Source organism: Pelobates fuscus, chromosome 8, assembly GCF_036172605.1.
Source record: "Pelobates fuscus isolate aPelFus1 chromosome 8, aPelFus1.pri, whole genome shotgun sequence".
Lineage (NCBI taxonomy): Eukaryota > Metazoa > Chordata > Amphibia > Anura > Pelobatidae > Pelobates > Pelobates fuscus.
This window is the reverse complement of record NC_086324.1, coordinates 90,105,888-90,133,054: the sequence shown is the minus strand read 5'-3', so window position 1 is coordinate 90,133,054 and position 27,167 is coordinate 90,105,888. Positions and strand designations below refer to the sequence as shown.

General features: G+C 40.6%; 1 protein-coding gene across 1 annotated transcript in view; it reads right to left on the bottom strand.

The window, feature by feature from the left end:
- Positions 1-27,167, bottom strand: part of ANKAR (ankyrin and armadillo repeat containing) — a 94,450-nt gene that overhangs the window by 16,853 nt on the left and 50,430 nt on the right. Inside the window, exons 8-19 of the mRNA XM_063428813.1 lie at positions 24,747-24,782; positions 22,697-22,898; positions 21,559-21,767; positions 17,260-17,364; positions 15,572-15,816; positions 14,661-14,829; positions 13,547-13,788; positions 12,834-12,987; positions 12,598-12,759; positions 8,155-8,261; positions 5,300-5,422; positions 1,913-2,071 (exon numbers count right to left, since the gene is read on the bottom strand). Coding sequence (XP_063284883.1) covers positions 1,913-2,071; positions 5,300-5,422; positions 8,155-8,261; positions 12,598-12,759; positions 12,834-12,987; positions 13,547-13,788; positions 14,661-14,829; positions 15,572-15,816; positions 17,260-17,364; positions 21,559-21,767; positions 22,697-22,898; positions 24,747-24,782 — 1,913 coding nt within the window. The remainder of the gene's footprint in view (positions 1-1,912; positions 2,072-5,299; positions 5,423-8,154; positions 8,262-12,597; positions 12,760-12,833; positions 12,988-13,546; positions 13,789-14,660; positions 14,830-15,571; positions 15,817-17,259; positions 17,365-21,558; positions 21,768-22,696; positions 22,899-24,746; positions 24,783-27,167) is intronic.

The window sequence follows — 27,167 nt, the reverse complement described above, 5'->3', positions numbered from 1 at the left end:
GGACAGTGGACATCATGGGCTACGCAGCCCCATATGCAGCAAACTGCGATGATACCTATCATGGCCAGCATTAAGATTTTCAGCAATTCTAGATACAGTAGCTCTTCTGTGTGACCGAAACGAACGGGCTATTCTTTGCTCCCCACTTGCCTCAATGAGCCTTGGACACTCATGACCCTGGTCCACTGGTTGTCCTCCCTTGCACCACTTTTGGTACAAACCACTGCACACCAGAAACATTCCAGAAGACTTGCTGTTTTGGAGATGCTCTAACCCAGTCCTCCAGCCATCACTACTTGGCTCTTGTCAGAGACCCTGAAATATTTTTGCTTGCCCATTTGTCCTGCTTCCAACACATGCAATTCAAGAACTGACTGTACACTTGCTGCCTAATATATCCCAACCCTTTGAAAGGTGCCATTTCAACAATATAATTTACGCTATTTAGTTTATCAGTGGTTTTAATGTTGTTGCTGATCAGTGAATGCCCCCTTACTTTAGTGTATATTTTCATCCCCTCTCCCACACACTCCTATAGCTCTCTTTCACATCCCCCCACTATGGATTTCCTTCCCCTCCTGTGGGAAAGAAGAAAAATAAGGATATGTTGGGAGATGTGGAGGGAGACAAGAGGGGGAGAGAAGCACAATTGGAGCAATAAGAGAGAGACAAACAGAAAAGGGGGGAATTTGCAGTTCAGGAAGGACAAAATAACAAACATTTACAATACAAGCCAACTTCTTTCACACATACTAACAAAACATACAAAACAAATAACCCTTAGTTAAGTATTGGCACTTCAAATATTAAAGGCAATCGGCCTTGTCCATTGCCAAATACCTTAGTACTTGAGTCAGGAGGACCTCCGTTTTTATTTCTATACATTTAACTAGTAAATATATAGATTAGGAAAAAAACTATTCAAAAATGCGTCTTTCTCCCACCGGTCAGAGTCTGTGCTGAGAAATAGAGTGACAAACGCATGCACTGTGATTGCTATGGTGACTACCTAGCCCACGTTGCTATGAAGTAAAGGAATGGGGTAACAAATGTAATGAAAACTGTTGGTGCTGCTACACCATCAATTTGAATTAAATTATTATTAATTAAAAATGGTAATATGTACTGGAATGATTGTACTCTCTCAGACCAACTGTATTCCTGGGAGTCAGTGGTGGTGGCGCTTGGGTTCTACACTTAAACAGTAAACAAAAAAAAGTAAAACAAGCCGCACTCATATGATATCCCTTACATTTTATGTGGAAGTTCCATGAAAAGTGCTGCTTATTGATCTGTTTAGCTATACATGGCAGTAAAACAAACCACATAAATGCAGTAAACATACAGAAAAAAACTGAAAAAAATATTGAGGGGAAACAGGAAAAAGAAAAATACAAAATAAAATTATAAAAAGAATCAGGTGAAACAGAAAAAAAAAATGATGCATTGCACATCTACCACTGACACTTCCTCAGCAATCGCAGGGAAACATTGGATCGTCTAAAAAAATCGGTAATGATGATCTCAGCCACAGAATGAACTTCAATTGCAGCGAGTACTGCGTGAGGTACTAAAGATGACTAAAATGTTTTATTTTACTATTTGGAAGGGGGCTCGCAAATTAAATAGCCCCAAGATAACTCAAACGTTAAGAATTCATGTTTGTATTCTTGAGGTTAGAGTATTCCTTTAGACTCTTTGCAGCATAACCACTACAATGAGCTGTACTTAGAGTGACCATTTAAAATGCGAGTTTCCACAATTCAGCACATTTAAATGAGCCTATCATAATTTCTTCTTAAATATTCTTAGATGCTGAAAGGACAAGTACAGAATTATAACATAAAATCCCACTTAAAATTTCATATGTGATGGCATAAACAATGTTAATCTTCATGACACACTGCATTACCTGAAACGCAGCTTGTGCTCTGTCTGTCTCAATGTCTGACTCCAGGAAAGGTTCATAGATTGCCATTTCAATGCCTCCTGTCTCCAAGATGTAAAACTGATGCAGAGTACTGTTGTAGGCAAACAGAGCTAGTGCATACCCAGCTCGTAAGCAAATTTCCTGTAATTTATTATATACCAAAAGGTTCAGATCGTGACTTACTGTAACAATAAATCAAAAAAATTAGAAAACAGAGCGACTTCAGATCATAGCCTGCATACTTTAATTTATTTATATATAGTGAAGGAAAAAGTATTTGATCCCCTGCTGATTTTGAACGTTTGCCCACTGACAAAGAAATGATCAGTCTATAATTTTAATGGTAGGTGTATTTAAAAGGGATTCTCCAGTGCCAGGAAAACACATTCGTTTTCCTGGCACTGCAGGTTCCCACAGTGCCTTCCCCCTCCCACCCCCTATCCCAAGTTGCTGAAGGGGTTAAAACCCCTTCAGTGACTTACCGGAGTCCAGCGCCGATGTCCCTCGGCGCTGGGTCAGGCTCCACCTGACGTGCGGCAATGGCCGTGCACGTGTATTAGACCATCCCATAGGAAAGCATTATACAATGCTTTCCTATGGGGATTTCGGCAACGCTGGAGGTCCTCACATAGTGTGAGGACGTCCAGCGTCGCTGAAAACACTTTTCGTGTTCTATGAAGTCCCTCTAGTAGACAGCCACTAGAGGAGGACTTAACCCTTCAATGTACATATTGCAGTTTATGAAAACTGCAATAATTACACTCGCAGGGTTAAGGGTAGTGGGAGTTGGCACCCAGACCACTCCAATGGAACAAAAATCCAATGAACAAAAATCTAGAAAAATCCATTTCAAAAAAGTTATAAATTGTTTTGCACGTCGATGAGTGAAATAAGTATTTGATCCCCTATCAATCAGCAAGATTTCTGGCTCCCAGGTGTCTTTTATACAGGTAATTAAAGAGAGTGCTCCTAATCTCAGCTTGTTACCTGTATAAAAGACACCTGTCCACAGAAGTAATCAATCAATCAATCAGATTCCAAACTTTCCACCATGGTCAAGAACAAAGAGCCGTCCAAGGATGTCAGGGACAAAACTGTAGACTTACACAAGACTGGAATGGGCTACAAGACCATCACCTTGGTGAGCTTGTTGAGAAGGTGTCAACAGTTGGTGTGATTATTTGCAAATGGAATAAACACAAAATAACTGTCAGTCTACCTTAGTCTGGTACTCCATGCAAGATCTCACCTCGTGGAGTTTCAATGATCATGAGAACGGTGAGGAATCAGCCCAGAACTACATGGAAGGATCTTGTTAATGATCTCAAGGCAGCTGGGACCATAGTCACCAAGAAAACAATTGGTAGCACACTACGACGTGAAGGACTGAAATCCTGCAGCGCCCACAAGGTCCCCCTGCTCAAGAAAGCACATGTACAGGCCCGTCTGATGTTTGCCAATGAACATCTGAATGCTTCAGAGGAGAACTGGGTGAAAGTGTTGTGCTCAGATGAAGTGTAATGGGCGTAACATACAAACAGAGCAAAGTCTTAAACTCCTGTTCATTCAAGGTGACAAACACTGAAGTTTTAGCAGTATTTTCCCACATATTCAACCAATCCCCACTTGTCAACCCATGCTCAGATTCCCATTTAGTTACGTAAGAATGTTCCTTTTAATCACAAGTGGAAGTCAATAAAATAAGAGTAAGGTATAGAAATCAGCCCCTTTACATAAGACTCCTGCAAATAAAAGGGTTCAAAGTGTGTCATGTTTAAGGTGGCAGTAGAATGTATGTTAACTTGAAGGACAGAGCTACATAATTGGATATAGCTTATGAAGTCAGAAGGTGTAGTTATAGTCTTCAATTAGTGAAATTAAGTAACTGAATCCCCATCAAATCCAGATCAGCAAATCCATCAAACAAATGTAGGTCATTAACCTCTAAATTGGCAAAGCAAGACAACCCTAATTTCTCAAGTAAAGAGATAGCGGGGATAAAGCAGTAGCATATTTGAATAGTTTACATATGCCATATAGTGATAGAATTTACAATGATTATAGAATGTTACAGTGATAGAATTAATTAATGGAGAAGATGTTGCCTTTGGCCTATATAATGCCAAAGATCCAGAAGAAGTCCCTTGGAAACACACGTAAGAAGACCGTTTTTAGGACGAAACGCGTCTACAGAGACACTTCCATTGCAAGGTTCCATTTTTCCAGCAGTGAGCTCTTATTATACTTTGAAATTATCCTTATTTTTATCCAACTGCTACACTGCATATATCTTTCTAGCATATCACCTTGCTAGTTTCTTATTTATTTTGTTCTGTTTTTCCTCTCTTGAATATTATGAGTATCATACATATTTGGACTTGAATGCCAACAATAATAATGGACGTTGTGATAAAGAACTATGTAAAGAACTGGCAAAAAGGACATAAAATTACAATAACATCGCGGACAGGAAGTGACGTGACTGACTCTTTTCACACACTATCCTGTCATTGAGATCATTTACGGCAACGGCCGTACAACCCGAAAGTGCAGTCTGACTATGGAATATCGTAAGTCAGACTGCATGATGACAGGTTAGATTACCAGCTGGAGCGTTATACATCCCCAACAAATAACGCTCGTGATTGGTAATATCACGGACATTGTTGAACCAATCAGGGGACTTTAAACTCATTACACACTAGACATTTACCCTTGGAGAGGCCTTAGCACTTTTCTTTTATTATTTCTTCTGGATCTATTAGAAAGGTACTGAAGTGAGGATTCAAGGTGCTCCACACAAGCAAGTTGGGAGATAGTGAGGTGTGTGCTGGATAACCTCCTCCACTTTAGCCTCTATCCAAGGTTCTTTGCCTGATGGCTTGAATTTCACTGCAAATCTGCTGGGCGCTTTTATTAATCTCAGCCTTGTGGGACATCTCCACATAGGTAAGTTTAGCAAACAGGCAGTCAACATCACCCTTGGTTACGGTAGGAGTAGAGTTGTCTTGGCCTTCACTACTGCACATAGAGTGTGTGGACGCAGAGAGGCCACCATCTTGGGCCATCTCGTTGTGTCAACTACAACTTCAGAGAAAGGTGAGGAATCAAACTAGGGCTAAAGGAAAGTGAATGCCTGTGCTGAACTATAGCAAAATGTTTAGTATAGCTGAAGCAAAATTCTATCAAAAATGTGAAAAAATATATATATTTTGTAAGTGCTTTGGAAAAATAATATGGCTTGTGTTCACTCGTTCACAATAATTTAAGCCATTAACCACACATGGATGACAGACATGTGTCCTCATACAGAAGTAACATACAGCACTTAAGTTCTATAAATCAAAGTGAGGTGAACTCAGAAAGTACCTTATCAGGTGTATGTAGGAGATCAAGAACGTCTGTGTACTTAAACTCATCCATCTCGTGTAGCTGAGCTTGTAGAACAGCGTTCTTTAGGACAATGCAAGCTAGAGTGCAGGCCACTTCGACCTGTTTGTACCATCAATGAAAGAGATTAAACATTTCAATGAAGTCATGCTACTGAACAAGTCAAATATATTTAACAGTACTTTCTACAGTACGTTTATAACAGTATGTATCCATTTGATTTTCTATTAAAGATTTTACACAGTTTGAGCCCTCTGTGATCTCTTTTTCACACCACTGAGTGTTTATATAAATACCTTGAACCATACAGGTTATTCCTATTAGAGAGCAGCATTTGACTTACCGTTTATTTGTGCAGTAACGTATTATTACTCTTAGTCAAGTTTAATTGAATTAAAGGGTCCCTCCAACCAAAACCAGTAATTTAACAAAACAATGATGAAAGAAAGAAAGAAAGAACTTACAATAGATCTCATGCTGAGGTTAAGTTCTCCCTGCAGCATGGTAAAATCACCACCCCTCACATCATGGGAAGAACATCCTGCATGACGGGCTAAAGGTAGGCGTTGAGATGCATGGAGTGGCGGCTACTGTGCCGCCATTAGTCACCTTATGCCAGCATGCTATGCCTGCTGATGACAGATGCCAAATATGCAAAAACTAACACTATCCCGCTCAGTACATTTCCTGCTGGTTATTGACCCTACCAGAGGTGGACGTACACATCTGTCAGCAATGTGTATATATCTATGTATGTGTCGTATGCATTTGTAAAGGTGAAATAAATCCTTCTTTATATGACAGTGTAGTGGTAAGGAATTCTGTCTAATAACAGTAACTTCAAAATGCTTTTGCAGTCTATACTATCTGGAACCCAAAATTAAAACCTTCAAACCAATAGATCACATGTCCAGGTTGGCATCGGACTGGAGGGCCCCCTAACTCAAAGTACATGAAACCCTCAGAGCCTTCAGCTCATAGTTTTCCATCAAATGTACTGGTATTGATAAAGTACTTGGTTGTTATAAACTAAGCTTTGAATTACAGTTAATGCTAACTCTGCATAACTCTAAAAACACAAACACAATATATACAGACAGTTTGCAATATTGACAGGTTTATTTTGCAAAGTAGAATTCAAAATGAATTCAAATTGTATTTCAAATTTAAATAGCTAAACTGAAAGCATAGCTGAGTTAGCTAATTTGTTTTTTTTCAATATGCCTATTGCAGCCTTAAATGGGAAATTCACTTTGAATTCCCACTTAGTGAATAACCCTGTTAATATTTGTTGTAACAAAACAAGCGAAGTGCTACTGAGCTGATTGTTCAATCATTTCTAAAGGGTTTTGGGTAAGATCCATAGTAGTTCCTGCTTTATTTAGGTAAACAATATAAATCTCCTTGGAGGAGTAGTATGGGTGAAGTACAACCAGTTGTATATTGGGGCGTGTTTTATAACAAAAATATTTAATTTAATAAAATATGTACAGGATATTTTTAGCCACCTTCATGAATGAGATGTTGGAATATTCCCGGAGAGATGAGTCCTGATGACCTTAGTTGGACTTGGGCTTGGACTTGCACTAGAGAAATCCTTTGGACCAGAACAGGTTTATCCTGAGTTAAGGCAGTTTAGATAACACGCATTCTTTCTTAGACCACCTTGACCTTTTTTTTTTTTTTTTTTTTTTTTTTTTTAAATATAACCTTTGAGAATACTTTGGGGGAAAAAAAAAACATTTTGATTTATCAATTGCCAAGTCAGGAGCGAATCTGGCACAATTTCAAAGGTAATGAAAATTTCTAAATAATAGGAAACAATTTTTTTTTTTGTAAATAAATTACATCATGACGAATTAGACAATTATTCTGCAGCACAGTGTAAGTAATTATAATAAATTGACAAAAAAAATACAAATTCCTTTATCCTAAGATATAAGTGTAATATGCAGTAAAGTATTTGCACAATGCTCACACTAAAAATTATTTTGTTTATTATTGCAACTGTTGTATGAGCCATAATAAAAAGAGAAGAATGTGAGGTGTAAACCATTGTACAAAAATATATAAATGAAACAACCGGTTAGTTCGTTTTAACAACCATCTCAGCAAAGTGATCTGGGTGTAGTGGCCCTGTATGTTTAACCCTGCAATGTAAAACATTACAGTTCTGTAGAAACTGCAATGTTTTCATTATACATACCTCTAGTGGCTGTCTTCTAGACAGCCACTAGATGCTCTTCCTATGCATCATGTGTTCAAATAGGAAAGCATAGAAGCATGGACACCTTATCCATGAGGAGTATTGAATTGGAAATTTATCATGGAAGAGACGCCTCCGTGATGATATCGCAGGAGGAGAAGTAAGGCAGCAGTACTGAGGGAGTTGTGGCACTGAAAAAAGCTAAGTAATTTTTTTTTCTTAATTTTGACATATGAAGGGGGGGCTGGGGGAGTTACTAAAGATGTCCTAGGACACTATAGCATTAGGAATACATTATATCCTTCAATACTATGTTTTTGCAAGAATTCATGCAGTTGCTGTTTACAAATGTGTAGGCAGAGAATTTCATATCTTTATTGTTCTCATTGTAAAGAACATGTTTATATTCCTAATACTATAGATTTATTTTAGTAAAGCACAAAGGGAAAAGAGAAGAGCTTTTTTTACCCCTATACAATCCGTGAAGGGATTGAGAAAATACTTGTCAACCATATTGTTAAAGAGTTAACAAGCTTTAGAAAGGATTTAAGTGAGTAAGATCCAAGATATGCCCAAGAATGTTCCTGCATGGAATACAAAATGAAGACTGCATAGATATTTTGTGTACCTTAATTTTAATAGACCCATGAGTCTTCAGAAGATGAATGAGAGTTGGCAAAGCCTGCTCCTCTACTATTTTATCCTGGGTGACTGGATTATTTATGTGAGCAACACCTGTACAAAAATAAATACCGTAAATACATGAATACATAAATAAAACACTACAAAGAAAGCCAGTGGCGTACTAAGAGGGGGGCGGGGGGGGCGGTCCGCCCCGGGTGCTATCCAGTAGGGGGGTGCCACACTCTGTCCCTCCTGCTGGTCGTCCTCTCCCTCGCGGCTCAGGCGCTCAGTGAGTGAGTCAGAGCACAGGGAGGGGATTCCCAGCCTGTGTTCTGAGTCATCACTGAGCACCAGGGAGGTTGTTATGGAGTGTGCCAGCAGGGGGCGCAGACCGTGTATTCTGCAAGGTTTCTCCCCTGCGGCCACTCTGCCTGCACCTCCTGCACTGCCTGCGCTGGGATGGAGAGAGACAGCCCCTGAATCATGGTAAGTTAATATAATTGTAATTGCACCCTCACCCCCTCCCTCATTCACCCTGTCATCCCCCCTCTCACCCCCTCCCTCAGTCACCCTGACACCCCCCCACTCAGTCACCCTGTCACTCCCTCTGTCACCTGTCACCCTTTCACCCCCCTCAGTCACCCTGTCACCAGTCACCCCCCAGTCACCCTGTCACCAGTCACCCTGTCACCCCCCCTCAGTCACCCTGTCACCCCCCTCAGGCACCCTGTCACCCTGTCACCCCCCCCCCCCCCCAGTCACCCTGTCACCCCCCTCAGTCACCCTGTCACCCCCCTTAGCCACTCAGTCACCCCCCTCAGTCACCCTGTCACCCCCCCTCACCCTGTCACCCCCCTCACCCTGTCACCCCCCTCAGTCACCCCCCCAGTCACCCCCCTCAGCCACCCTGTCACCAGTCACCCCCCAGTCACCCTGTCACCCCCCCTCAGTCACCCTGTCACCCCCCCTCAGTCACCCTGTCACCAGTCACCTCCCCAGTCACCCTGTCACCCCCCTCAGTCACCCTGTCACCAGTCACCCCCCAGTCACTCTGTCATCCCCCCTTAGCCACTCAGTCACCCTGTCACCCCCTCAGTCACCCTGTCACCCCCTCCTCACCCTGTCACCCCCCTCAGTCACCCTGTCACCCCCCCAGTCACCCTGTCACCCCCCTCAGTCACCCTGTCACCAGTCACCCCCCAGTCACCCTGTCACCAGTCACCCTGTCACCCCCCCTCAGTCACCCTGTCACCAGTCACCTCCCCAGTCACCCTGTCACCCCCCTCAGTCACCCTGTCACCCCCCCTCAGTCCCTCTGTCACCAGTCACCCCCCCAGTCACTCTGTCATCCCCCCTTAGCCACTCAGTCACCCTGTCACCCCCTCAGTCACCCTGTCACCCCCCTCAGTCACTCTGTCACCAGTCACCCCCTCCCCAGTCACCCTGTCACCAGTCACCCCCTCCCTCAGTCACCCTGTCACCCCGTCACCAGTCACCCCCCCAGTCACCCTCCCTGTCACCAGGTTGTTAGGTTGTTTAGTAGATAACTCACTTATTTGTTATCCTTATGTGGGATTGACATATTTAAGGACACCAAATTAGGGAGTTATCTACTAAACAACCTAAAGATTAAAATTAAGAAAAGGGCTTTTTAAATTTTGATCTTTTAGCTGTTTAGTAGAGAATTCCCTAAATTGGTGCCCTTATGTGAGATTCCACATGTAAAGATACCAAATTAGGGTGCTGTTTAGCAGATAGCTCCCTTATTTGGTTTCCTTAAATATGACAATCCAACATCTCAGCATCTTGCCAACACTATACACAAACACATCCCTGCATTCCAGTGCAAACACTACATACAAACACACCTCTGTATTAAAACATCACCATTATATATAACCACACCACTGCATCTCGCCAACACTACACACAAAAGCATGCCTGCATTAAAATGCCAACACTACATACAAACAGACCCATTCATTCACTCACACTTACTCCATACAAAAGCATGCTTACATTGAAACATGCAAGCACTGCTCAATGCTACATACATTAAAAAAATTGTGGGTGTTTTGTACATTTTAAAGTGCAGGGGGAAAGGGGGTGCCAAAACTAGGACCCGCCCCGGGTGCCATATGCTCTAGGTACGCCCCTGAAGAAAGCAATCCCATTAAGGAACTGTTCCCAGTTAAAATAATAATTGCATGTCTATTTAGTTTGTATTGTATTTATTATATACAAATATATGTATAACAACACATATAAGTACTTGTCTGTACTTAACAGGGACATCCTAAAGACTAAAATAACTTTATGTATATATCATGTTCCTGCAGTCCAACTGCTCAATTCTTTAAATCACTTTAATTCTGTTTATGCAGCCCTAGCCACACCGCCCCTGGCTGTGACTCAAACATCATACACAGAAAAATATTTTATTTTTTCAATCAGATGTTACAGCACAGGGTGTTTAAAATCATTAGATTGGCTGAGATCATCAATTCTGATGATGTCAGTCAAAGAAGTGGATCTCGGGCGGGGCTAGTGCCGGCGGACTTGTGAAGCGCTGGAAAAAAGGTAACTTTTAACTCTTTCAAAGTGGACTAAGGGGGGGGGGGGGGAAGGGGGCAAGTAACCTAAATGGTGGCTTTAACATTATCGGATCAGGAATACTTCTAAGTGTTACTGACCCTACAGTGTTCCTTTAACTCCTAATTGAGCAGTGAGACTGCATGGGCATGATCTATACACTAAAACCATTTCATTATGCTGTTCTGGGGCTTAGAGTGTCCCTTTAAACAAGACCAGTATTACATTTCAGAAATGCTCCAGCTCAAAAAGTGCTCTCTCACACATTCAATTAAATAAAAAATAGTGATAACAATTTATGGACCAACAGCGATGTGTTGGTGAAAACAGACAGAACATGAGTTCTAGATTTGAGTTGGATGTACATAAAACTTGAGGGGATATTATGTACCTATTACACTCTCTTGCTTTACACAATACACACAATGCACAGTACAGAAAATCCATGTTTAACTTTAAATTGCAATGTTTACTATACAATCGATGACCGTTTTATCAGATACACATGTTCGTTGAAACAAGTAAATAAAAATGTCCCTGTAAATGAACAATTACATGATGGAGGGCCCTCCTTTAAATGTTCATATGTAAATGACAAATTAGGACACTTTCATTTTAGAGGTGTGACTTGTGGTGTGATCAGGGGCGGGGCTCTTCTGCGAAATTTTAGGACACTTACTTATAACATTTTATGCAACTAAAATGTAATTTAGAAGAATAATGTATCTTATTTACAAAGATTGATTTCTAAACACATTTATTGCAGTTTAAAGACACATTACTGGAAATATTATTTCTGTGGAGCTCTGTTATACACTAAGACACACCAAAAATAGGGAGCTCCTAGAAAAGAGGGACACTAGGAAAGAAAAGAGGGACAGAGGGATTTGGGACCTTAATAGGGACTGTCTCTCTTACACAGGGAAACTTGGGAGATATGCTTTAAATGTGGTATAATGTTGGAGCACCAAGTGATAATTTCACATCTCAGAAATAACTGACCAGTTTACAGAGAAAGATGCAATGTTCAAATATCATCTGACCATCTACAGGCACAAAAACACCTAATTTATGACAGAGGTTGTAGAAAAATCATCAGCCTCATTCAAACTGACAAAAAAAGTCCACAAATACTACTACCACTACCAACATTCTTTACAACATTGGTGTGGGGAAGAGAATCTCTGATTGTAAAATGTGGACACAGAAGAGGACAGGTAAAAGGTGAAATTTTACTGCGAGATGCAGGTATAGTACAATCAGAATTTTGAGTTAAATGAACACATCTGCCCTCCCTTCTGCCTATCATAATGGAACTGTCATAAGGTGGGAAATATTTTCTTTACACACATTAGATCACGTAAATCACATGACTGTTATTTGGATGTCACTGTGTAACTAAGAATTGCTGCTGACTATGTGCATGCTTTTATTTTCGCGGTCCACTCATTTTCAAACAGAAACATCTAGCAGGATAACCCGCCAAAAAGCATTATCTCACACTGATTTGGTTATTTTTGTTTACTTCACAGTACTGACATCTCAACCCCCCCAAAAACCATCTTTGGGAACAGGTGAAATAGGGGGGCCTGCAACATAAATGTGTGGGATGATATATCTGCAGAGAGTATTTATTATGTTAATAAGTGAAGTTTGCTGAATCTATGCTACATAGAATTCTGATGGTTCATACCTAGTACTAAATTGGTGTTCCAAACAAAGTCATCATTGAGTGTATTCTATTTATTAGTAACTGAAATATGATACTCCTTTTGGCATACTTTTCAAAGAATGTTTGTCCCCCCAAATTAATAATTTTGTGTTTTCTTGTTAGTGGAAAATATAAACGACATACCAATGCACATGGTTCCCATGGCTTTTATAATACTGAGAAGAGTTCCTTCAGCCACCTTAGAATTTCGTAAGAGTCGTACCAAAGGCCCAATGCCATTTCCGTCACAGATTTGGTCCTGGTGATGTTTGCTGTCTTTGCATAGAGCAATGACAGCCTCTCCACCTTCGAGGAAATATATATAGTTTAACTTTGGATTTCGGATAAGTCTATTCTTAGTGAGAGAGAAGTAAACTCACCTACATATTGCATCTTATTAGACGGTGATAAGAGCATGTCTATGATAAAATTATAGCCAATCTGTTCAGCCATGTTCTTTCGCTGTTTACGTGTTTGCCCTGCCAGTGCCCACAGGGTTATACTGCCCTGTTCTCGGACGTCCAGCTGAAAGACCTAGAACAGAATATCAAAATTCCATTGAAACCTGATTATTGTTTCATTTTTCTTAATTTATTTACAGTTGTGCAACAGAAAGAATGTCAATTAATACAACACAAAATCACAAAGTTAACAGCTTCACGGGCCAATAAACCATTAGCTGTCTGAGTGAGAATACAGGTTATGTAGAAGAAACAGACAAAAATTGGCAGCAGCCTCTATAGGAAAAGAAAAGAGAGGCTCAATAAATCCCCCATAATGGGCTTGGGTAAAGGACAAAATCAATGTATGCAGAGACAGGTACTGAGATATGAAGAGGGATTAGGAGAAAGAAAAGAGAAAAAAAAGAAAGAGTAGTAATAATAACAGGCATCGTACATCCAAAAGTTACACCCTCCTTTACCCCTCGTATTTCAGGAAAGGGCTTCTCAGCTGTTAAAAGAATGATGTCAGTAATCTAACTAGAGATCTTAGAGGCTTATTGTTTATTTTGGACAAACCAAAAATAAAAAACAACATTGGGTCTACATACCTATAGATTCTTTTAGAAAACAATTAAATGAAATGAACTTGCCTTCAGGAGTTTTGAAATATGTTTCGACACAGCTCTGTCCAAAAACTCCTTTTGTATTGCAGCATTATGATCAGCAAGCGCCTCTATCGCCATGGCAGCTTTCACTTGAATATTGAGTTTCCTTCCTCGAATTATGTTAATAAGAGGATCAATTGCATTTTCTTTTGCTATGACATCTTGAATTAGCTTGTTCCCTCTAGCAAGTTCAGCAATCGCAGCTGAGGATGCACTTACCAAAATATCTTTAAAGGTAAAACATAACGTTAAATAATGTTTGAGAAATAATATAATCAGCAAAGTCTACAGCTTGTAAAATGTCAGTTTCTAGAAATGTGTGATTAATATAAAACGAAAATAAATTAATAGGGTTATTGTTTCATGATTGAGACACTTTAAATGTGGTGGAATATATGAATAACTTAATAAAAGTGAACCAGTCAGAGGAATAATCACAGCATCTACAGTGCATTAAATTATGCTTAGGCTGATCACCATGTCTAGATATCTTTCCATGCCAGATGTTTGTTGTTTACATGCACTGTTGTATTTTTCTCTGTTTTCCAAAGGCAATCTATTGGGTGTATTCCCTAAAGTTCGATTTTGTACCAGATTAGCAAAAGCTGGTTGAAAAGAACAAATTGAAATTTAATTTGCAATTCTCATATTTACTATATTCATCACATTAAGTACCATCTGGTATCGGTTTTAATATCAGAATAATACTCAAATATGAATCATATATAAAATATGATATTCATATAATAAATATTAATCTAGTAATTATGTCTCATATATTAACTTTGTGTGCAATGCAAATAGCAAAGCATTGGCAAGACCTAAACCAGAATGTTCTTAGAATGGCCAGGCTTTACAGAGTTCTACCCAAAAGCAAAACATGCAAGTAACCATGGTCAAATATAATAGCTGGATCAGAATAGCCATAATAGTAAAAGTCAAAAATGAGCTGAGTCAAAAATCTGATGAGACATGTTTAAGGGCTACTAAGAACCAACAAAAAATAAAGAGTAATCTAACACCAGGAGAGTGTCAACAGTGCTGATGAAGGACTATGTCAAATGGACTACAAGTTTCAGGACATGTGAGAATTGTCTACCTGACTTGACACCTAGAAGTTCCACAAGGAGTGGAATGCCACCAAGGTCTTTGACTGCTCGTTGGTTGGTTGGATTTTGGACACAGAGAACCCGGACGCAATTTATAGAATTCACCAGCACATCTTCTAATTCTCCATAGAGCAGATGGACCAAAGGAGGAATTCCACCCTAAGAAAACATTTCCAATTTAAGGAAATTGGTCTGAATCATGATCAAGCATATATATTAAAGTGAAAAGCAACTTTAAGCAACAATTTACCTTAACAAATGTGTGTTGTTATGAAGTATGTTGTGTTTTATTTGGATAACTGCTCTATTGGCAACCCAGTTTGTTCACTTTCTTGTACATAAGTAAAAATACCAACATTATAATCTTAGCTTTGATTTTTTATTTTTTTTAAGAATACTGCAATTTTTTAAATCGATAATTGGCAGAAAAAAGATAGTCTTACCATAGATATAGCAGTAAAAATTTATTTTTATTTATTTTTTACACAGGGGGATACATGTAATAAAGCCTATGATATGTCACACAGTGTTTAAAGAATATTAATCAGGATTAACGTTGTGTGTCTAGAGTTATACCCAAATGTAGTATGTATGTATAGTTACATGAGTCAATAGTCTAATGTAATCTGGAGATTTAGATAATTTAGAAAAAAATATATGGAACAACATTAGGTATATTTGGATCATATTGGATAGTTTAAGGTAAAATACACATATTTTATATATCATGGTTTTATTATGTAATTCAAGCACCAGGTACACAGCCTGAATTGCTGTATTCATTGTTAAATCAACATCCAATTTAAAGCTTTTCTTTTCTAAAAGGAATGTTTGCATTTTTAATTTGTACATTATTCTCTGGGAGACATCATCAATCTTTATGCAACAAAGGAAGCCTTACCATTTCTGCAATTACATTTTGATTACCGTCCACCTGGGCAATGTCAGACAAAATAACAGAGCATCTGGACTGTAGCTCTGGTTGATGTGAGCTTAATAATGTAATCAGAACGGGAATGGCTCCAGATTCTACAAGAGTCTTTGAGACAGGAATATTATTTGATATATTGCTTAAAACTCCTGAAGCCAAACACTCCAAATTCAAACGGCCACTTTTCAAAAGATCAACAAGACATTGAACGCATCCTATATTTGAAAAATAACAAAAATGAATAATGAACAAAAAAATCCATCATTTATATACATCATATTATATCGTAATGAGAAATTATACCACAAATAAAATAGGCTTAAGATAAAACAAATAAATAACATTTTGTGTTCAAATAAATAAATTTCAATTCTTAAAGGGACACTACAGTCATCAGAACCACTACAGATGAATGCAGTGGTTCTGGTGCATGAAGCCTGCCCTACTGGCTCAGCATTGTAAACTCTGCTTTTTCAAGAAAAAAACTATATAAGTGAGACACTTAAAAACTATAGTGTAGTGCTAAAATTTGCTTACCCTTAACAACTTGTTAAGGCAGAGATATCATTGGATGCACATGAAAATTAACATGAACATGTAACAGTGCAACTTGTAAACATAAATAGTGAACATAAAAAAGTGGTGTGATGATACACTCACATATAACATAGCCTATTAATGACTGCTTCAGATCTTGTATGCAGCTGTGCTTTTAAGGTAGCACCTCCACCTTTCTTCTAGATGATGCTTTGACAATTCTTAAAAAAAACACAAAACATACAGCCACTAGAGGAACACTAACTAGAGAGATTTCCTAGATGAGGTCCTGCAATCTTTGCAGGACCTCCATTCAACATCTCAACTCTCTGCATGTAGATGATAAATACTCCCGATAGAGATGTATTGAATCAATGCATCACTGTGAAAAGGTGCTGATTGGCACAACATATCCATATTCCCTATCAAGATCTCAGCTAGGGAGGCAGGGGATGTGGGCACAATGGCATAGCTTCTCCCCTACATATTGCACAAAAAATGGAAAACTAACAACATCACCACCAACAGTCTACAAATATACACCCACATAATCTACAATCTATGCACAACGTAGATCCTTCCATATCTGAGAAATTAGACATATATGGGAACCATGCTTACCCTTACAACACACAGTCCCATAAAGGGTAACTTCAAGCAGTATAATCATAGCTCTCTGTAGTGGCTATGTTGTCTGGTACCCATGGTCTTCTTATCAGGAGTCCCGCAGGGTGCCAAGGCTCCAATCCTGCTGGGTGACAAACATCTGGCATCTGCAGAGCTGCAGAAGCTGAATGCCAATCCAATCGGCCTTTCATTGGCTGAGAGCATCAGCTAATCACTATCAGCCAATGAATGACCCTCTGTGCATACAAATATACAGATTTACTTTACTCACTGTATTGTATGTTTCTTTATATCTATGTTTTCTCAGTAACATTGTTACTCAGTAACTCAGTAAAGATACATCCTCACCATATTTACCCTTACTATCTGCTTTTTGCCTTCTGTTCCCCTCCTCTCAATTATATTTTAAAAATTCAATAATATTTTTCTTACAAAAAATAGGAAATAAAATAAACCATAATTGTTAATAATTAACAATCACTAACACATCCTACCTGCTTTGTAAATGTCCTCCCAGTAGCTTCTCTTCACAACACAGAGGACCTCCAGACACCTTGCTGCCATTTCTATTCTATGGGAATTTTCAGACTTCAGCATATCTGTAAATAAACCATACATTAGTAAACCACCTATAGGTCAGAGGAGAGAATGAATATTTGAAAACAACTCAATCGATGGGACTGCATGTCATCCTTGTCCTATTTTATGAAAGTGCCGATTTCAAGCACTGAACCATTATTCCATAGGGACACAATTGCCATCAATGCACCAGTTACATCGAGACAGATAGGGAGACTGTTGTCACTGACAGTCTCCCCCAGGTGCAGTAAAGCAGAAAACTAGCCTTTGGAGAAAAAGGTTAAAGGAACACTCCAAAAAGGAAAAAATTAAATGCTGACTTTTATTCTTTCAGAGTTCCTTTAAAATGATAAAAGTGGCTGATATTTTCTGTAGCATGATGATAGTTAGAAATTGCTGATATATTCTTTAAAATAATAGTTGTAAACAGTGGCGTACTAAGAGGGGGGCGGGGGGGGCGGTCCGCCCCGGGTGCTATCCAGTAGGGGGGTGCCACACTCTGTCCCTCCTGCTGGTCGTCCTCTCCCTCGCGGCTCAGGCGCTCAGTGAGTGAGTCAGAGCACAGGGAGGGGATTCCCAGCCTGTGTTCTGAGTCATCACTGAGCACCAGGGAGGTTGTTATGGAGTGTGCCAGCAGGGGGCGCAGACCGTGTATTCTGCAAGGTTTCTCCCCTGCGGCCACTCTGCCTGCACTGCCTGCGCTGGGATGGAGAGAGACAGCCCCTGAATCATGGTAAGTTAATATAATTGTAATTGCACCCTCACCCCCTCCCTCATTCACCCTGTCATCCCCCCTCTCACCCCCTCCCTCAGTCACCCTGACACCCCCCCACTCAGTCACCCTGTCACTCCCTCTGTCACCTGTCACCCTTTCACCCCCCTCAGTCACCCTGTCACCAGTCACCCCCCAGTCACCCTGTCACCAGTCACCCTGTCACCCCCCCTCAGTCACCCTGTCACCCCCCTCAGGCACCCTGTCACCCTGTCACCCCCCCCCCCCCGTCACCCTGTCACCCCCCTCAGTCACCCTGTCACCCCCCTTAGCCACTCAGTCACCCCCCTCAGTCACCCTGTCACCCCCCCTCACCCTGTCACCCCCCTCACCCTGTCACCCCCCTCAGTCACCCCCCCAGTCACCCCCCTCAGCCACCCTGTCACCAGTCACCCCCCAGTCACCCTGTCACCCCCCCTCAGTCACCCTGTCACCCCCCCTCAGTCACCCTGTCACCAGTCACCTCCCCAGTCACCCTGTCACCCCCCTCAGTCACCCTGTCACCAGTCACCCCCCAGTCACTCTGTCATCCCCCCTTAGCCACTCAGTCACCCTGTCACCCCCTCAGTCACCCTGTCACCCCCTCCTCACCCTGTCACCCCCCTCAGTCACCCTGTCACCCCCCCAGTCACCCTGTCACCCCCCTCAGTCACCCTGTCACCAGTCACCCCCCAGTCACCCTGTCACCAGTCACCCTGTCACCCCCCCTCAGTCACCCTGTCACCAGTCACCTCCCCAGTCACCCTGTCACCCCCCTCAGTCACCCTGTCACCCCCCCTCAGTCCCTCTGTCACCAGTCACCCCCCCAGTCACTCTGTCATCCCCCCTTAGCCACTCAGTCACCCTGTCACCCCCTCAGTCACCCTGTCACCCCCCTCAGTCACTCTGTCACCAGTCACCCCCTCCCCAGTCACCCTGTCACCAGTCACCCCCTCCCTCAGTCACCCTGTCACCCCGTCACCAGTCACCCCCCCAGTCACCCTCCCTGTCACCAGGTTGTTAGGTTGTTTAGTAGATAACTCACTTATTTGTTATCCTTATGTGGGATTGACATATTTAAGGACACCAAATTAGGGAGTTATCTACTAAACAACCTAAAGATTAAAATTAAGAAAAGGGCTTTTTAAATTTTGATCTTTTAGCTGTTTAGTAGAGAATTCCCTAAATTGGTGCCCTTATGTGAGATTCCACATGTAAAGATACCAAATTAGGGTGCTGTTTAGCAGATAGCTCCCTTATTTGGTTTCCTTAAATATGGCAATCCAACATCTCAGCATCTTGCCAACACTATACACAAACACATCCCTGCATTCCAGTGCAAACACTACATACAAACACACCTCTGTATTAAAACATCACCATTATATATAACCACACCACTGCATCTCGCCAACACTACACACAAAAGCATGCCTGCATTAAAATGCCAACACTACATACAAACAGACCCATTCATTCACTCACACTTACTCCATACAAAAGCATGCTTACATTGAAACATGCAAGCACTGCTCAATGCTACATACATTAAAAAAATTGTGGGTGTTTTGTACATTTTAAAGTGCAGGGGGAAAGGGGGTGCCAAAACTAGGACCCGCCCCGGGTGCCATATGCTCTAGGTACGCCCCTGGTTGTAAATAACTTTGCAGGAAAGAGTTATATATAGAAAGAGCTCAACAGCACTTAGAATAGACATGCGTCCGTCCGCAACAGAAAAATGATCAAAGGACCATGGAACTATATGACTATTCTTTTTTTTTAAATGTACATTCTTTATTTTGTCTTAGGCAGTAGGCAAAACATTACATATGCATACAGACATTTAAAATAAAAATGCGTAATACACCAACAATCTATATTACATCGAATCAACGTGTAATATCGGGTTTATGTGCTTAATTATTGTAGCACATTGATAAGTATTGTATCTTAACAATTAAAATAATATCAGTATAAGGTAGCTGTTCCCTTGGGGTTACCTTGTGGTAATTCAGCCAACATAGCTGTTGGTTGGTGCGTGGAGAGAGTTATCTAATGTGTTCTACTTACTATCAAATAGCAAGATATCTGTTGTTGTCTGGCAATTGCGTACGGGCTATTGCTGGGCTTGCGACCTAAGAATGTTTTTTGAATAATGTGGGAGAGTGTAAAGAAGTGAGAGATGGAAAGAGGGAAGAAGGAGAGCAGAAGAGACGAATGTTCCAAAGAGAGAATGGTGGGGGAGATGAACTATGTAACTATCCTTTTTGTGACGAAATGCATTTTGTCACTGGGTTTATTGGTGACAAGCTGCCCTTTACCCCTGGCTGTTGGAGGAGCCTGATTGCCAGCCTCTTACCTGTTGACTATGGTCCCTGGGAGATTTGGCCCTTCAGGTGCAACATTTGGGCATATTTGTATGGTGCTGCTGCTGGCCCTTTAAAAACCATCCGTGGACATTTTATGACTTTTAGGAACAATGTCCCTTTAAGACTGTGTAGCAGATTGCATTCAGGCTGTCTTCAATATTATGTATGCTATTATGTGTTCGGTAAATTGTAAATGTGTAGGTTCTATGTGATAAATGTAACAGTATGTATTTTTATGTCTTTTATAGTCCTTTGTCTGCCATGTGGTTAATGGAGTTTTGCCTCTGTCCTTGGAGATAATTGTATTACTTCCCAATTATCTCCAGGATAGAGACTCTGTGGAACTTGTTTTGGGAAGAAAAGCCATGCTTCATTTGGTCACAAAGGACTTTGCCTTAACTTTTGAACCACTGGTCTGATTCGTGCCATTTTTAATATGTTGTTCCCCTGAATGGATTGATTGTGAATATGTAATTTTTATGGAGATTGGATGTATGGTTTTAGAGTTATGAAAGTTGGGTAAAAAGTATGTTTTAACTGTATGTGTAATTGGGTTACCTCCCAGGATAAGGCGAGGGAATCTGTGGGTTGTAACTGAGATGATATTGGTTGTTTTATACCTCCCTGTGGGCGGTCCTGTATTGGCAAAGATTGTAATAAAAACCAGACTAGGTGTGCCAGCACCTCAGATCATCTTGCACCTTCATGAAGTTTCGGCTCATGTTTGGGGGATTGGAGAACTACACTCTGGGGATTGCTATAATCACTATACTCCCCAGGGTATAATCGCTGAGCTCTGCTAAGAGCTTGTTCCTGTTCCTGCTCTCTGGAATTCGGAGAGGTCCACCTACTGGAAGCTGGACCCTGGTCTTGGGTCCAGAGTGGGTGGAGTCGGCGAGACCCCAACCAAGCTGCGGCGGGTCGTGGGATCTGCAGTGGTTATGGTGTCAGGCAGAGTGCTTGGAGACCTCAGAAAGCACTAGGAGCATCAGTCAGCGGAGGGTACCCGGTCGGGGTGCCAGCGGTTCCGTTACACTTTTTAACTAACAGATGTTTGTAGAAGTGAGGCTGTTTCTATAAGTAATGTGACTTACCTACAAGGTGTTGCCACACATGGAGCTCCTGTATGTTTAATTCAATAATATATTTCAAAATGTGTGTGTGAAAATACAGGACTGCTAAGTGAATTATATTGTTCTCCACGCTATCTATTTTTTTCCAGTTAGCGCCAATGGACAAAAGGTACTGAAGGGCATCAAGTGATCCAGAAATGGCCGTGAGCAACAATGGAGTGGAATGATATCTACGGGAAAATAGCAGAAAAATGAATTACATAAAATACATTTTTGGACTATGATGTTTAATAATAATAATAATAATAATAATAATAATAATAATAATAATAACAATAATAATAATAGAATCACTCAATATAGATAGGAACACAGAAAAATCAATATATCCATAGCCAGGGGACCTGTCAAGTCATAAAGTTATGGAATCTGTTGGCGCTATATAAATGGCAATAATAATAATAATAATAATAAAAAGGCTGGAATTTATTTTAGAATTTTATTTAATGAGCCCTATATCACAAATAGCTATAAGTCCTGAAGAAATGTTTATTACAGGAAATTCCAAGGACCATAATTGTCTATGATCATTGAGTAGATTATGATACATTGAATTATCTCTGTAGTTGTCTGTCTGCTGCTTACAACTGCAGAAACTTGACCTACCTTCTCACTAAAATATCTCATACGTGGAAGCCTTATTTTCTGCATTACAGGTACATACCCATAACAACACTCAAGAATCCTTTATTTTTTATATTTTAGCACAGACACAAAAATAAAATCAAGATTTTATTTCGTCGACTTGACACTAACCCTATTCTGTATTTTCAGACAGTTTTAAAAATTTGACAGAATATGTCTATAGAAGTATTGGTAATAGTAGCTCAGTCTGATTTTATTTTCATTTTCAGTTACTTAGAAACATAGAAACATAGAATGTGACGGCAGATAAGAACCATTCGGCCCATCTAGTCTGCCCAATTTTCTAAATACTTTCATTAGTCCCTGGCCTTATCTTATAGTTAGGATAGCCTTATGCCTATCCCACGCATGCTTAAACTCCTTTACTGTGTTAACCTCTACCACTTCAGCTGGAAGGCTATTCCATGCATCCACTTTGTAAAACAAATGGCTGTCCATATGGCACAAAACTTACTTAGATGCTGTTTCAATCTCCAAGAGAGCTGGGTCCTTCCTGCACAGAGCTCTGATGCAGGGAATGGTACCATAGAAGGCTGCAAAATGTATTGGTAGCCAGCCACGCTTATCGTGTAGTAGATAATCAGCTTTTAATGCCAGAAGGCAGGACAGCACTTCTAAAGACCCACATTGTGCTGCCAGGTGCAAAGCAGTTGGTCCTACAGCCAAGAGACACAGGTTTGTTATACAATGATAACATCATTAAAGAATATGGCATACTGAGCAACCAATAGTAAAATACCTGAACTCATGCATATCAAATATTTAACATGTATTTGTTATATGATGCAATGTTTCTAATGATTAATGCAAAGGATTGGTAGTCACAGTTTCTACCCCTAAACCAGTTCATATCATATTTGTAGGATGGAAAGTGAAGAAGTAACATATTAAGCAATATAAACTGAAAGATGACTGGGACGATTTACTAAATGGTAGACTGAAATCTCAATGTGTTGAATTTACACCTAAAGGTAGAAGTAATGCTTAGTTATGCATTCTGGTTTAATTGTTGGGATTTGTTTTTTGATTTGCTATTTCAAGGAACAACCCCATACCGCTAGCCCTATAGGTTAACAGAGTACCCTCTTTTAATAATTGTATAAAAGTGCTAGTTTCAAGAGAAATTGTAATTTTTACAAAGGTGCTGGGTGGTACTCTTGTAGCTGTCGATCAAGACACTGAGGAGGGTGCCGTTCCTTGTATGCTTTGAGCACTCGCTCAAAGCAGATACAAGACTCTCATAGAGAAGCATTGGATTGAGTTGCCATTGAATGTGTCATGCCTCTCACTGTTTCTCTGTGAGAAGCATTGGATTGGCCAGGAGATTAGTAGTCAGGTCCCAGGTGCATATATCAACTGCAGTAAGGATTACTCTGCTGGATTACAGGTAAGTCATCTTTTCATTTGAGAAGAAAGAAGGAGGCCAGTAACCCAAATAGCCAAAGAAAATTCTAATTTTATAAATAACTAAAAAAAATTATAATGCCAGTTAGTGTTCCTTAAATTAATACAACTCATATAATAAAGATATACAAAAAATTTTTATTTAAAATTAGAAGATTAAAAAAATATATTTGGAGAGTACACAATTCACATATGTTTGCAGATATACTGATTAAATATTAATGTGACTGAACATGTTTTTGAAACTTGTCATTGGCTACTGTAGTTAACATTAAAGAGACACTCTAAGCACCAGAGACACTACAGTTTACTGTAATAGTTCTGGTGCAAAGAGACTTAAAAAAATACGTTTTTACATTGCCTCCTATGGACACCATTGCTTCCTATGTACATCGCTATCCCACAGGTGCTTCCTGTTGCAGTGAATTGACGTTCGGCATGTTCATGCTCTGAACGCTCAGCATAGAGATGCACTGAGCCAATAAACCACATATGTGGAGTAGCCCCCCAAATGCTTCCCTATTGGTAAGCACTGGATAATCAGAGATCATCGTCATGATCTCAGCCGGGGCAGAATGGCAGCTGCAATGGACTAAAGGGAAGTCAAAATACTTTCTTTTACTTTTGGGGGGCCAAAAATCTAACCAGGTAGAAAAGGACTCTAATGTTAGAAATACATGTTTAAATGAGAGATTTCAAAGGCAACACCACTTTTCTAAAATGACTCCACTGAATATTGAAAACCACATATAATTTGTTAACCTTGTTTTACATTTGATGCATATTAAATATTTAGCAACTAACACCACAATCCACCTAAATCCACAGTCCGTGCACACACATTGCATTGGAGGAGGTGAAACAGAGACATTGTTTGTGTTTCTCCTCCTTGCTGCATGCTTTTTCTACGCTGACTGACGGGTTTAAAGGGCGGAGCTTATAACAATAATCAAGATGGACATGATCAGTAACAGAACAGCAGTAAAGACAGCTTTGAGAATTTGCAGATTTTTTAAATATTAGGGATAAGTAAAAAATAATATTAAAATGTGATGGTTCTCCTTTAATTACCTCCAAACAAAACCATAAAAGAATAGTACCTGTTCTTTCTGCTACAGCACCCAAACCTGTCCTTCCTAGAAAAAAAAAGATAATAGAAAAAAAAATGAAAAGTATTATAGCATTGTTGTATTAATTATAGTGGAACTGTTGAATTCAAGGTTCATAGTACAGAAGGGAAATGTCAGGAAATGCAATATTATCGCAGAGCCCCTAAAAGCACTTAAAGTTACTGTCAAAATAAACCATGTTTTTATTTATAAACGACTCAGAATATGCATAGATTCCTGTCTAGCTTCATTGCCTGACTTATTATGGTGGTTATTATGGTGGTTACATTAGGGGATGTTATTAAAGGGACACTGTAGGCCCCCCAAATGACTTCAGCTCATTGAAGTGGTCTGGGTGCAATGTCCTATCACTCTTAACCCTGAGCATGTAATTATTGCAGTTTTATAAACTGCAATAATTACCTGCTAGGGTTAACTCCACCCTGAGTGTGAGGGTCCCCCAAGGATGACATGGTGTCAGGAAAGGTGTTTGTTTTCCTGACACTATAGTGATCCTTTAATTACTAGGACAGATCTTTTTCCTCTTTTGTCTACAGTTTTTATAAACAGCAACTGTTGAGGACTACCTGGTAACCCAACCGGTTTCCTCTACTATTTCTGTTCCTTCAGCTGAACAGGAACCGTTTAGGATAAAGAGACCCATTTCCCCCCCAGTAACTGGACGACACACAGTTCTGGAGGTACAACCACACTTTATTGGCCACACACGGCTTTTAAACATAACCCCATGCAAGGGGTGTAACACACAGCATACCATGTCCCCTCCCAGTGTTCTCCTTCTCTCCGGGAACCTAGCACAGGAAAATGGCTTTGTCCCTTTGTCTCCAAAAGCCCGCCACTCAAACACAGGGTTTCCAACATCCGGGTACATGAGCCTCTGTACCTGGGAGACCAAGCGCATGAAAAGGGCTGGTCTCTTTGTCCCAGCGGGCACCGCAAAGCCCGCCAAACTCGCCAGATCCCCAGGAGTGCCCACACCAATATCAGGGACCCTTGCAGCGGTACCTTCCTCGACAAGGCTCCGCTCGCGAGGTCTCTGTGTGAAACCCTGCAAGGGAAGCAACTCCTTTCTAGGTATGAACGCTCCCCCTGGACGGCATTCGTCTGTAAGAAATTGCGGCCACCCAGGGGAGCACTGATTAATTGATGTGAACATTCTAATGCGGCACTGGGGAGGTCCTCGTTCGGAAAACAAACAAGTCGGGAAACAATCCACAAATGCTCCCGCTGGCTGGCGTTCATCTGTACGAATGGCAGCCAGCCAGCGGAGTGCTCATTAATTGTTTCCCTTGCGGTTTGCAGTTTTACACCATGTTGCAAGGTGTGAATGTTCTAAACTAACATTCTAAATGGGATATCGGGATGGTCCTCGTTCGTGAGGCGAATTAAGAAGCATTCTGAACGGGGAGCGTGAAGAAAACACGAAGAGATGGGGAAACACACATAATAACAGACAGGCAATTAATGAACAAGCACCGGTCCCGCCACAGCAATAATTACCTGTTAGGGTTAACTCCTCCTCTAGTGGCTGTCTACCAGACAGTCACTAGAGGGACTTACGGGATCGAAGGCGACTTTTGGTCATCTAAATGAAGCTGGATGTCCTTACATTATGCATGAGGACTGCCAGCGTCACCGAAATCCCCATAGGAAAGCACTGAATAATGCTTTCCTATGAGCAGATCTTAATGTGAGCGCGGCCATTGCCGTGTATGTGCATTAGGTCTCCCCAGCTGGCTGATGTTGGTGGGGAAGGAGCGTGGGCGGAGCCGAGCCATCTCCGAGCGGCATTGGTGCTGGACTCAGGTAATTAACCCCTTCTTCACCACAGGGGGTGGGGGGCCTTGAGAGAGGAGGAAGCTATAGTGCCAGGAAAACAAGTTTATTTTCCTGGAGCTATGGTTTCCCTTTAAAAGAACACTGCAAGCATCATAACCACTGGAGTCAATTCTAGGCCTCTGGTAGGGGACCCATGAATAAGAAATACACTAAATACCACCAAAGAGGTGATAGAATCTAAGTAAATATATTGCATTAAAATTGTTTAAATTATATTTTTTTTCCCACATCAATCTTGTGGATTTCTTAATCGGACTATGATTTCAACATACCTGCCCTGATCTTCGGGCTGTTGTAGATTCTGCTGACCCCTTTCTCGAACTTAACACTTTAATCCTAGCACGATTATTCCTGATTTTGTTCATAATTCCTGTTCATAATATATACTCGAGTATAAGTTGAGTTTTTCAGCACATTTTTTGGTCTTATACTCGAGTCACTGTCTGTATTATGGCAACTTACAGGAATTATGAACAAAATCAGGAATAATCGTGCTAGGATTAAAGTGTTAAGTTTGAGAAAGGGGTCAGCAGAGGCGACAACAGCCCGAAG